We start from the raw sequence: 13,825 nt of genomic DNA, 5'->3' as shown, positions 1-13,825 counted from the left end.
GAACAGGAAATTTTATCTAAATTGCTTTGCTCTTCTTGGTGACTGAACTTCTAAAGTCTGACAGGACTGATAGCATGAAAAAACAAAAATTTCATTCAAGAAGACGATGATTACTTTTTAAAAGAAACAGCCTCAAACTAAATGAATAATTCAGAGTACATGCTGCAAAGCAGAAGTCAAGGCATATGCGTTGTCCTCTCTGTAAACATTATTAAAAAACAATCAAGTTTGTATTGACACATTTATATTGGGAAGACTGTAGACAGCAGCCGAGAGAGGAAGAGACCACGAGAAGCGCTATAGGAAGGACCTTCTTCATTGTATTCTGTCTTTCATGGGGCATCTACCATTATCCGGTCAGTACTGTGTGCTTTGCACCAGGCTACCACAATAAGCCCCTTATCTATTATCCTCCACCCCAGCCTCAGCTCTTCCTTCCCTCCTGATGGTACTTGAGCTTTGGTTGACTCACTTAGGACCTTGGCAGAGAGGAACTGACAGACACCCAAGAGTCATTTTCCTGAGCTGCGAAGCAAGGCTAGGAGGGATCAGAATGTACCTGGAAGAACAAACGGAGACCACCCATCTCACTAGAGTTTATCCTTCTTTTTATTAAAATTTTGAAGTTCAAAATAAGATTGCATCATTCCCCCTTCTTCCCATTTCTTCCTCTAAACCCTACAACACACCGCCTCAACCAGGTCTCTTTCACATCATTGCCTCTTTATCTATCTATCTATCTATCTATCTATCTATCTATCTATCTATCTATCTATCTGTCTACTCACCTGTCATCAATGTCTCCATTTGCCATCTTTGTAACAGTTGCTAGTGGGTACAGTCAGGGCATCTCTTAGATTTCTTTGTATACTTCATAAAAGATATGATGAGGAAAGATTTTTTCCTTTGTATTGTTTTCTTATTCTCCCCCACCCCCATCATTCAAGTAGAAAAATATTTAGAAGTGGTCTTAGAGGAGGGGAAAAACCTACTTGCATATTTCAAATTCCACCTTGGAAATGGCTTTTCACCAAGCTCTAACTACTGAGTTACAAACTTTCTTGGCTGAAATACAGCTGTATCCGTGATGTATCAGGGTCTCCATGCAGATCTGACTGTTGTGTGGGGGCAGACAAGCCAGATAGCCACCAGAAATTCTTGACTACAGGAGACCAAGCTGGCACCTATAAGTCTGACTTCTGAGTGGCCCAGAAATTGACATCTTTAATAAACTCAAGAAGTTCTCTCATAGCCCAGCCAAGTATGGACATTCTACAAATCCAGTCTCCAGCAAGAGTCCCCAAAAGAGCCAAAGAATATGGATTATGTGTTAGTTTTTAGAGAAACCAGCATTTGGGACCAGTGTGTAGGCATGCAGGCTATGGCTGTGTGAAAAGAGAGAGAGAGAGAGAGAGAGAGAGAGAGAGAGAGAGAGAGAGAGAGAGAGAGAGAGAAACTATTTTCTTTGTTCCTTACCATAGCTAGTAGACCCTGACATATTCCAAACAACATGGGTTGTTTGAAAATGTCAGTCACCAGGTCTTTGGGGAGCTCTGCTTTGCTCTGGGAAGCTTCAAGCTGTTGTATGAGGAAATATATTCTCTCACTGCTGACAGATGGCTTTTGGATGCTTGTATATTAATGTAACAAGTAGCAGATGGAGGTGGGATTAGAAGACATTCAATGTCCTTTCTGACCTAAGAGTCCCTGCTACCCAAGTATGTCCTATATGAGCAGCAGGCTTTTGATCTATCATAAGAAGACCATTTAAATCTTCATCTCAGGGAATAGCAAGACAGGTAACATGAGCAGCCAGCTGGGCTATCATTAAGCACTGTGCACAGCATATTTTGTCTGGACCCCTGGAAAAGATGGGAGCAATGGCTGTGACCCCAAAATGTCACTGGTGACACTGTTGACAGAGTGGTTTAGCGGCTCAAACTCAACTCTCCTTCACATTGTGACTTCTGAGCTGCTCGTTTATAAGGACTGAGAGCTGAAGTGGGAAGTGTGCTTTTCCAGTAAAGCCAAGTGGCTTCCATGAGGATTTTGGCAGTTTGTCTGAAAATATTTGAAACTAAAGTATCTTTTAGGTTATTTGGTGAAGATAAGAACATCTCTTTTCCTTAATAACACTAATAACATTGCACTTGTAAAAAGCATTTATGACTTCATGAACCACTTTACAGACTATTATCTGGGTGTTTACAGAAAATCTGTATAAGACAGACTGCTATTAAAAGCACCTAGGCATGGTGGTATGCCTGTAATTCCAACACTTAGGAGATGGAGGCAGGCAGACCAGAAGTTCGATGTCATCCTAAGTTACACAGTGAGTTTGAGGTTAGCCTGGACTACATAAAACCATATTTAAAACAAAAGGTGCATGGTTGAAAAATCTGAGGTATGGTAACTTTCCCCAGGTCTCGATGTGTGAACGAGAGCAGCAAGACATAATCAGAGGCTTGCTAACTCTAGCTCAGATGCTCCCTCTCAGTCTCACAATGTTTCTGTAATCTACTGGCTGGGTATTTTACTCTGCATGAGCAGAATCCGCTGCAGGGCAGAAGGCAGCGCTGTGTGGTAAAGATTTGCAACTGGGTTTGCATTTCGTTTATGCCATTCTATTCAGGAAAGTCACTTCACCTTTGTGGGCATGAGGCAGTTGAGCATACTAAGTGCCTGTTATTAAGATTATCGCAAGGATGATAAAGTATGTACACTCATGTACTATAGTTGGAGCTCACTCAAAGTTTGCTCCTGTGACTTTGGAGGCAAGGACTCGGGCTCTCTGAGTTTGACATTAACATGCTCTGCCACCCCATCAGCTGCAGCGCTCTGCAGAGACAGGTGGTTCATGGATGCCAGCCTGCCTTTCTCTGTGTGTATTGCTCTGACTGCTAGAAAATTCATCTTAACTTGAGCCCAAAGTGCGCTGTCATTGTTTCAACCTGCTAGCATATGTAGTAGTTGCTTGTTTTGTTGCTGTTAGAAAATGCCCAACAAAAGCAACTCAAGAAAGGAAAGGATTGTTTGACTCACAGTTTGAGGGAACAGACGATATTATGTTGGGGCAGGCATGGTGGCAGGAGTGTGAGGCAGCTGGTCTTATTGGAGCCACCATCAGGAAGCAGGGAAAGGTGACCACTGGTAATTGGTGGCTCTCTCTCTCCCTTTTGTTCAGTCTCAGACCTTAGCCCATGGGCTATGCTACCCAGAATCAGGTTGGGTCTTCCCCTCTCAGTCTATCTCGAAGGTCCCTCACAGATAATGCAGAGTTTGTCTTCCAGGTAGTTCTAGATTCTTTCAAGCTGACCACCATGCATGTTTCTCTTCCTTGAGCTACTGGAGCAAATTTAACTCCTCTCCAGGGTGTCTTCCTCATATTTGAAGACTTGACTGTGATCACCCATCAGCCTTCTTCAGACTAAGCCTCTCTCCTTCAGCCGTTCATTTCTTTACATGGCTCCTAGGTCCTTCACATTCTCGATTCCTTCTGAAGAGTGTCTGTTTATTTGGGAAATTCTGATTATCTGAGCAGATTAACTCTGATTGGAATATTTACCTTCTCATAGTCCAGTTTAAACTTTTAATCTTCTTTTGACAGTCTTGTCTTTACTCACTGTTAGTGAAAAAGTGCTCCAACCTGCCCCCGCCCCACATGTTTCTGCCTACTCCTAGGTCTCACACGTTACGTTTAAGAGGCTTGTGTTCACTAAGCATGGAAGCTCTCAGTTTTTTTTTTCAGTGCTCAATTTCATCTTGAATTGGCCTGGATTCCTGCCTGTTATGTCATCTTTAATCCAGATGGTGTCACATCAAGTCTCTTATGACTAAAACCATAACACCAACTTCGTAGTTTCCCACAGATTCAAGACACACTGGTACTACCAAGTCACAGATAAAATATTACGTATGACAGAATTACATGACTTTGCTATTTGACATTGATCCACAAATCTGAAGCATTTTAGGTTGACTGTGGATTTTGAACTGAGGAAGAAAAAAAAAAAACATTGGGGAGAAGTAGTGGAAGGTGGGCTGGTGAAATGGCCTAGTTTGTAAAGTGCTTTCAGGATCTGAGTTTGAGCCCTACAACTCACAATAAAAACAAAGCCAGGTGTGATGGTTTATACTGGTGATCCCAGAGCTGGTGAGGTATTGACAGAGGTTTTCTGGGGGCTCCCTGGCCAGCCAGCCCAGCCTAATCAGCCAGCCTCTGGCCAGTGAGAGACACTGTCTCAGAAAACAAGGTGGATGACTCCCAAGGAAGGACATTTGAGGTTGTCTCCACACATGCACAGAGTAGTGGGAGACATTTAGATACATAAGAACTATGAAGGAGGGACAGCATTGTTGACATGGAGCTTCCAGTGAGGAAAAAAAGAGGACACATGGTAAGGTTGAGTTGTTAGGGAAGAAAAACATGGGTTTGATGAGTGTTTTGTAAGTCAGGAGAGCAGGTCACATGCTGCCCGATCTTGGAGAAGACTCCTCTTTGGGGGTGTTTGCATGCAGCTCTGTGGTCTTCCTTGTGGGGTTTGAGCAATCCCTTGTGAACACGGTTGCAGCCTCTGCTTCACACCAACAAAGACATCTCCTCACCGATTTCAACTGTGCCTCCTTCTTTGTGTTTGCCTTTGTGTTGATTTTATAGCCAGCTGAAGAGAAGCAGTTTGGAAACTTGCCCAGTTTCCTGCTTTGCTGTGGCCCTCTCTCCTGTGCCCTGCATGGCTTTAGCAGGGTGTCCAGTTTGTACGTGTAGGATGCATGCAGTATTCACCAGCACAGCTCCTCTTCCTGTGACATTCTGTTTCTCCATTCTAATGCCAGAGGTGCATTTTAAAAAATATTATTGTTTGTTGTGTGTCATCTGGATTTGTTAAGCAGATTGGTAGGTGGGGACTGCAGAACTGCTCGTTGGGCATCCTCTCATGTCCTTCTGGTACAAGCGCTGTGGGCTGTGTGTTCCATGTTAGAAAATAATTAACAGCAGCCAGGCAACCTGATGGAAACTTAACAAGCAGCTCACTGGGTGCACAGTTGGTGACGTGCCCTGTCACAGTAAAGAAGCTTTGAGGAGCCTCTGGGTGTAGTGTAGACCTCTAGACTGAACACTCAACATTTGTGGGTATCAAGAATAATGCTAATGACATCAGATGGATGTCCTTTGTTTCTCTTGTTGCTCTCAACAACTCGTTATTCTCACACTTGCCCTGTGAGGCTGTCAGGAAAAAGTGTGTGCATATTTTTCATAGCCTAAGGCAGAAGAAGGGCTTAGTGTGTGCAAGGTCTCCCATCACCACAGCAGCGGGACATCTGAGGGAAGTGATCTTGTGTACATCAGAGGAAGCCCTTGGGAGTGCCTTGACATTCTTCTGGGAAGAGGCTGCTCCACACAGCAAAGCAAGGTTGTTGTAACTTCTCTCCTCGGGAGTTCATGGAAGCTTTTCTTCTGTTGGAGCAAAGCTCAAGATAAATGTCTTCATTCAATGCCTTATTAGGGCTTCATTGTGTCTTAGTAAACAGGGATGTAGTACGGGTCAATCCATTTGCTTTACATTGGAAATTTATTCTTCTGTGTAATTAGGAAAGGTACTTGGGGTCTCTTCAGAGGTCTCTCTTTATCCTGGTTAAAAAAACATCCAGTATCTCTTCATATGTTTTGTCGTCTGATTACATTGTGTAGTATTGAGCCCCAATGGCTTTGGCTTTAAAACAGGAAGTGCAAGTTTTCCATAGAATGTGGATTGATCCTTTAAGCAGGAGAATGTTCCTTTTCAAAGTCACACAAAGAAGGCTTACTCCTTCCTGGTATGAGTCCTAGATCCAATGGCTGATTTTCTCCAGACTGTCAGTTATCCTCAGCTGCTTGCTCTTCTAAGGCAGGTTTTATGTTTGACTGGATATCTAATTTCGCATGGTGTTGTATTAGAAATGAGATGCTTATGCTTTACTCTCTTGATAGATGCTAATGGCATGCACAATTCCCATAACTCCCCCAATACCACTTAATAGTCAGCACCATGTTTAATGGCTCAAGTGAGCTCAGAGCCTCAGATATAGGACTAAGTGGGAATTAGGTTTTTCTCCAGTTAAAAGAAGGGATAGATTTCAGATGGGTGTAGAGTAATGCATTATTTGTGTCAGACAGACTATGAGGGTGTGATAAATTTGGTAAAAGCAAAAAGATGTATATGATCTGAAGAGAGAGTACAGCATTGTTTGGGATGATGATAATGTAGCCAACTGAAGCTGTAAGTCACTGCTTATCAGGAGGTGGCTGCTGATCTAATTAATTTTCAAGTTGCCCACTGTTTCTCCTTTTTCCTGAAATACAGCTATCTGGCTTCTCTGTTAGCAACGGGTCTGCCTGACAGAGTTAAATTTGCTACCCCCTCTCTTTTCTGGGTGGCAAACAATGAGACATGTTTGTCTTGCTTCTTTCTAGCTCTGTGTGTAAATCTTACGAGGTGGAGATGGCAGAGGGAGATAGGAGGAAGGGACGACCATGTTTCACTCAGCTCACTGGCTTTATTTATTTCCCTGAGGGTTATCTGCATGATGCAAAGTGCCTCTTCTGATGAGGTGTTTTCTCAGTCTGAATTATCCAGTTTTATAAATTGCTTATCATGAAGTTTTGCCTTGGTGGGCTTTTACAACTATCTGACTACCATCCTCCAAGTTTGAAGATGCAGGAAGCATTCATTCATTCAGTCATTCAGTGTAGACATCTACTTTGGCTAGGCATTCTTGACACTGGAAATGCTGACTTGAAAATGACAAGGTCTCTGCTTGAAGGTGTCCCGTGGGAGGACAGAGTCAAAGAGCAAAACACCCATTTTGGAGCTATCTGTTTTGATGAGTGTAGGACAAGCTAAGTGCTGGAGTGTAACCAGGTGGTTAGGGAGTGCATTGTAGAAGACCATCAGGGAGGATCTCTCAGTAAAGGGCCAATGGAGCAGACACGGGGCTGGGTCCTGAGGTTGAGGCTCCATTCCATGCAGAGGATGGGAGCAATGGCAGTCAGGACATGCAGAAACAGCTTGAGGGTGAACACTCTGAGCCAAGGTCAGTAGGATAGCCAAGTTCCTTCTTCCTTAGCTGGGAGGTTTGCAAAGGCGAGCCCAGACAGGATCAGGATCTTAGAGACACTAGTGTGCCATGGAGGTACAATGTTATCAGTCAAAAGGTTAGAGAGGGATTCAACAGGTTGTTCTAGTGTATATTCCCAGAGATCAGTAAGAAACTAACAATGAAGGCAGTAAAAAGACCTAAAAACAATATATGGAATGTGTTTAAGGCCACCCTGATAAAGTAGCACAGAACAGAGACATCAGACACACTTGTCTTCTGAAAACTTTTCTCTGCAAATTGTCTCAATCTAGCAATGGTCTGTCTCAGAGAGGCTGTGGCGTGTCACAGGAACTTGCTTCCTCCTTCCTTCTAGATAAGTCAGTCAAGTTAGGACTTGAAATTTATTTGGATGAACTGTACTTTCATATTGAGATTGTAGAAAAAGATATTGGCTGACTTGTGACGTAAACATGCACTAGGAAATGCAGCCCCCCTCCCCTTAGGAGTTTAGATACGTCATGAATTATCTAAGGGTGACCTCGCCCTGTGCTTCAGTATTTTCTCTGCAAATATTTACAGACTCTGTTTTCTGTAGTCGAACTTTCTGGAAAGCAATAGCTTGGCTATGGCTTCTGTAATGGCATCTCTTCATTGAATATACAAACAGGCAGTGCAGGAGAGTGGACGCAGCATAGAGCTCAAAGCCCAGCACTTAAAAGCTGATGCACCATGCATGCCCTGGCTGTTAGTTAGTCTGGCTGATGTCCTTTATGCAGTTTTTTTTTAATAGTGCGCCTTTAACCTCCTCAGTGTTGCTACGAATGCATTCAATGTGCTGATTCTGCCTACTGCACCAATTCTCTAGGGAGTCCTGCCTTTCCGAAGACATTGGTTGTCAGGGAGGCAGCATCTTGCATTTCTCCTTGGCTTGAAGAGGAGACCCTGGTGGGTACTGGGAGTACAACATTGGAGCACCAGTGTGGTACACATATCCTGTGGGTCACAGGTCCTAGATGGTAGTGACAGACCTCAAATATTTGCTTCCTCCCATTTTTAAGGCACAAGGCGTTGCCATGGTCAGAAGATGGGCAGGATGGGAGGTTGGTCTTTTTTATTGTTCCATCCTCCATTCACTCATACACTCTGCCCACTTGGTTAAGGGCCCACCCCACTCAGTGGAGATGGGCTAGGAGTATAGGAATACAGGGAAGAAAGCGTCTGCACCCGGAACTCCTCTCACCCCGACACAGGTGAACACTTGAAAATGCAGGCTAAGGTAAACGCTTTGACAGCATTTTCAATTTATTAGGCAAACAGCCTTGTAGAAAATTGTTTCTGCCTCTTCCTCTAAACACAGTGGTCTCCATTTCTCTCTAGCCTTTCTCATATCCACCAAAGTCAAACATAATTTTTCCATCGTTATCTCCACACTGCATAAATAACTTTATATTTTATGTCCTCTAGTGAAAATTATTTTGTATATATTTTTCCATTTTCACATCTGCATATTTATCATTTTTAATGACTATAGTAAATTCTTAGAAGCTGATATATTTTATAACTTGCACTTTTTTTTCTCTTTTGCTGTTATTTGGCTTGTTTCTAGTTTTTCCACTATATTGAAGTTGGGAACTCTTTAAGAGGAAGGATGTAATATACTGTTGCACTAAAGCAGCTTTGACAAATTGTTTCATCCAAAAAGATTCATTCAACACACAGAAAAGATTGAATTCCTGTGAAGAAAACATAGCCTATCTTCTTAAGGGAAATGTATATCTCCTTAATTATGTTTTGAGTTTCCATTTATAATGCAGAGATAATAAGTGGAAAAAGCCCTGATGTGTTTCATGTTCCTAACAAGGGTTTGCATGCAGTCTTCCAAATTGCAGTTCTGGAGATGCAGTTATGAGCTGTATAGCTTGGATAAAAGGCTGTAGTATGACAGCCCCAACTACAACAGTTTCATCATCTTTCGCTTTCCTTGTACAACTGGAAGTCTTCAGTTCTTCCACATTTTCCTTCTGAGAACCTTCTAGAGAAACACTTTGTCCTCTGCCATCTAGCAAGGGGCAGTCAGCTCCATCATGATGTGGAGGTCCTGACATACATGAGGAATGACCCAAGTAAAGAATGTGGAACACAGGAGTAGATAGGGCTCTCACTTGGAATTGAAATGTATGGTTCTCTCCATCTCACCCCATTGAGAGTCATCTGGACTTCCAACGCTGTGATGCTAATCTTGGCAGTCAACCTGACACATCTGAAAAGAGAGAACCACAGTTGAGGAATTGCCTCTATCAGATTGGCCTTATGGACATGCCAGTGGGGGCATTTCCTTGATTAATGATTGATGTGGGCCATTGTGGGTGGTACTATCCCTGGGCGAGTAGGTCTGGGTTGTATAAGAAAGGAAGCAGACTGTGAGCCTGTGAGCAAGCCAGTAAGCACCATTCCTCTATGGTTTCTGCTTCCAGCTTATGCAAGCTGAATAAACCCTTTCCACCCAAGTTGATTTTTGTCATGGTGTTTGTCACAGCAAACTAGAACAGGTACTGAGTGGTGTTTGCCATGTGGAAAATGGAGGCTTGTGATCATCTGGTCTCAAGAAAGCATAGATTTTAAGATCTCACTGATTAGCTGGTGTTGGCAGGGTGGAACCAAGGCAGCGAGTTGTTCCTGAAATCCCATCTTCTGTGTGAGTATGCCTGGGATGTGTTAGGTGTTCCAGGATGCTGTCTTCAGTTTCACGTACAGGACTGTATGTGTCCATCTGTCCAAACCTCATTGCTTTATTTTTTCTATTGCCCATTGCCTTTGGAGCATAAGGCATGTTTAATTAATTTTGTGATTGAGTATCGATGTGATGTCTTAATGGGCAGTTTCTGTCCAATCATTTACAGGGTTCTTTTGGGTGTTGTAGAAGTGAGCAGTGGCTACATCCCCAAAACTAGAGTATAACAGATACTTACATTATCTGGGCATTGGAGCCAGAGAGATGAGGGCTTTACCACAGTGCTGGACACATACTTTATCCCTGCTGGCTGCACTCAGTGGACATGCTCACATTCTCTCTACCTCAGCTCTTCTACCTGTAACATTTGGATAAAGTCACTTTCCTTTGTGCGGGGGTAATTGCTCAGAGTAGACATTCCAAATGCTGTTTTCTTATTCACACCCCCAATTCTGTGGTAAGGGAGAGAAGAAAGACACAAGGTGCCTAGACAATGTGTCCAGCACTGTCATGAAGAAGATCTCTCTCATGGGACCTGTCATTTAAAACATGCCACATATTAACCTCTTCAAAGTAGCAGCTATATACAAGTATGCAACCAGAATGGCACCTCTGGGTTCTGCTTCAAGTCCCTCTAGAGCAACTATGTTCTTTGTTCCTACAGGATCTACGAACGTGTGATAGACCCTCCAGAGACCAACCTTCCTCCAGGAAGCAACCTGTGGCTTGGGCAACGCAACCAAAAGCATGGCTTTTTCAAAGTAAGCTCTGATTTTCATGTATATTGAGAAATGCTCAGTTTTTTTTCTATAATTTTAATTTGAATATACTTAAATCATTTCTTCCTTTCATCTTCAGCCTCTCTTACATCTCCCTGACCCTTCCTATCAAAATCATGTCTTTTTATTATTATTATTATTGTGGTGGTTTGAATGAGAGTGGCCCCCATAGGCTCCTATATTTGAAAGTTAGTCCTCAGTTGGTGGAACTGTTTGGGGAGTGTGGTTTGTTGGAGGAGGTGTGTCACTAGGGGTGGGTTTTGAAGTTTCAGAAGCCCATGCCATGTCCAGTAAGTTCTCTCAGTAAGTTGCCTCGTGTTTGTTGTCTCAACATGTAAGCTGCCACCTACTGCTCAGTACCATGCTTGCCTGCTGCTGCCATGTTCCCTGGGATAATGATCATGGACTCTACTGCCCCCTGAAAGCATGAGCCCTAAATTAAATGCTCTTTTGTAAGTTGCCTTGGTCATGGTGTCTCTTCACAGCAATAGAAAAGTAACTAAGACAGTTATTAATGTTATACATACATGCATAAGTTATAAATATAACATGCTGAGTCCATTTGGTGTCATTTGTATGTGTATAATCTCAGCATTAACTCCTTGGCGTTGGATAATCAATTAGGAGGAGTTCATTCCTGGGAAAGTAATTCTCCCTCTCTCAGCAGTGGTTAGTTGCCCATAGTTCTTTGTCAGTGATGGGGTCCCTTGAGAGTTCTTCCTTCCACATTTGCATGCTTATTGGTGTTGTCATTGTTTGGGGGCTTGCTTGGGAGCCACATTGTTGTGGTATCATGGGTAAAGCTTCTCTGTGGTGTCTAGGAGACACAAACTCACAGTGATTCCCAGTTGGTGGAACTGTTTGGGAAGGGTTAGGAGGTGTGGCCTTGTTGGAGGAGGTATGTTACTGGGGCCTGGTTCTGAGGTTGCCAAAGACGATGGCCAGAACCACTGGAGCTAGCTTTCTTGGCTGGCTTCGTGTTTGTGGATTGAAATGTGGGCTCTCAGCTGCTGATCTAGCTGCCTGCCACAGTACTTTCACTCACTGTCATACATTCTAATCCTCTAGAATTGTAAGCATGAGTAAACTCTTTCTTTTTTATAAGTTGCCTTTGTCCTGGTGTTTTTTCACAGCAATAGAAAAGATTGGGTCTATCATAAGCATACATGTTAATTGAATCTGGGACAAGTACCTATTCATACACATCTATTCAGAATCTCAGCTTCTTTGAGTTTGGTTTTCTTGGCTATGAAGACAACATAGTAACTGCATTGTTGTGTTTTTTATTTTTTCTTTTGTGGAAACATGAAGGTACTGTGATAAAATGAACTGAAAACTTAACACCATGAAATTTTAAAATACTCTTGTTCTGTAAAGAATGGCAGATTTTGCCTCTGGCAATAGGACAGACTTGATATTTTAAAAGTCCTCCTGATTTGAAATACTTATAAATGCCTGATAAAATACAGGTGAAATCTTTTAAAATTCATCATTGTACTTACAGAAAAATCCCTAGTGACTAAATAATATGGAGAAGAGAGAAGAACGAGGAGAATACATTCCAAACTAGAAACATAGCACCTTGTTTTTTCCTTTAAAAATTAAGATATAATTTACACATAGTAAAAGTTGCCTCTCTTAATGTACAGGTTTGTGATTTTGAGAAATTTTAGTTCATCCATGCAAATGATATGAAGATAAAGAATTACTCCCAACATCTCCAGGTTTTTTCCTCCTGTTCATCTTATCCCAAACCACTTGTCTGTTCTGACTCCTTAATTTGCTTTTCCAGAATGTTCTATAAATGAAATCAGTTGTTCATGTAGACATTTGTATAATTATGCACATTGGAATTCACCCAGGTTCTTATGTTTATGGGTGGTTTACTTTTTTCTATTGTTGAACAATGTCCTAGTTTTCTAGTATGAATAAACTACAGTATATAACTTTACTTTTTGTTGCTATGATAAATATCATGATTGAGCAATTTAGGGGAAGAAAAGATTTATTTGGCTTCTACTCTATATTATAGTCCATCATTGATGGAAGTCGGGGCAGAAACTCCAGCAGGAACTTGAATCAGAAACTATAGAGGAGTACTGCTTGCTGGTTTGTGCTCAGACTTATGATTAGGTAGCTTTATTATATAGACCACGACTATCTGTGAGGGAATGGCATTACCCACAGCAGGCTGGACACCCCAACCCCAGTGTCACTTAACAGTTAAGAACATCTCCCATAGACATGCCCACACACCAGTCTCATCTGAGTGACCCCTTGATTGAGACTCTCATCTCAGGTGACTCTGGGATATATCAAGTTGATAATAAAAGCTAGTAAAGACATCCACACTTGTTAAGCCATTTCTCAACTGATATACAATTGAGTGCTTTTCAATTTTTAGCACTTATAAATAAAGCCACTGTCTATTTGCAGATAGATTTTTGTGTGAGTAAAAGGTTTAGTTCACTTATGTAAATATGTAGGCGTGAGATCACCAAGTCAGAAATCAATGTTCAAATTTATAGGAAACTTCCAAATTATTTTATAAGCTGTGTGAGCCATTTTGTACCCCTATTACCAGTGTATGAAAACTCTAGTTGGAATAGCGAATTCCAACAGTCTATGAAGTGTGACCCATGCATGTTGGAGAATTGGATGGAAACTTCTGAACTAAAGCTAGGGCTCAGAGGAGGGGAGGCAGAGGAAATCTATTACTCAGCAAGCCAGATGGTCCAGAAACCAACCTGATCCCCGCTCCTCTCCAGATGATAAAAGAGGATGCTTTTTGAGAGTTTAACCCCTGCTCTGTCATCATGTGGGTGCCACCCTATGTTTAATGCATCCTTGAATATTAATAAATGATCTTCAGATGGTCCTTGGTTGGTACCTTGTGGTTCTGATGAATAATGCAAATTAACTTTGGAGAAGTCACCCTCCAAGTATCCCACTGATTAATTGTTGAAAGTAGGGGTTTATGGGTTACAATGGGAAAGAATGAGATATTGTTCAATTAGTCCTTCAAGGACTACAGAAATGAAATTAGCAATTTTTTTTAATCCCTAGTTTTGAGACAGGTAGAGAAGCACAACATTAAAGAATGTGTTCTAGCTGGAGATGATAAATTTGACTGGGAGTGACTGAACTGAAAACATTTTTAGAAATGAAAACTCTAGTTGTTGGGTGAGATGAGACTTGAGAGTTTGCTAAAGTGAGTCTGCTAAACATCAGCTGAGAC

The 13,825-nt window shown here is 42.0% G+C and overlaps 1 protein-coding gene across 3 annotated transcripts in view; it reads left to right on the top strand.

Annotated features, from left to right (window-relative positions):
- The window catches only part of Nell1 (neural EGFL like 1), an 850,243-nt gene that overhangs the window by 188,478 nt on the left and 647,940 nt on the right, over positions 1-13,825 (top strand). For all 3 annotated transcript variants that reach the window (XM_042277006.2, XM_042277016.2, XM_076543299.1), the window contains exon 5: positions 10,473-10,569. In XM_042277006.2, the coding sequence (XP_042132940.1) occupies positions 10,473-10,569 (97 nt within the window). The remainder of the gene's footprint in view (positions 1-10,472; positions 10,570-13,825) is intronic.

Source organism: Peromyscus maniculatus, chromosome 1 (genome assembly GCF_049852395.1).
Source record: "Peromyscus maniculatus bairdii isolate BWxNUB_F1_BW_parent chromosome 1, HU_Pman_BW_mat_3.1, whole genome shotgun sequence".
NCBI classification, from domain to species: domain Eukaryota; kingdom Metazoa; phylum Chordata; class Mammalia; order Rodentia; family Cricetidae; genus Peromyscus; species Peromyscus maniculatus.
This window is presented reverse-complemented; position numbering and strand designations above follow the sequence as displayed.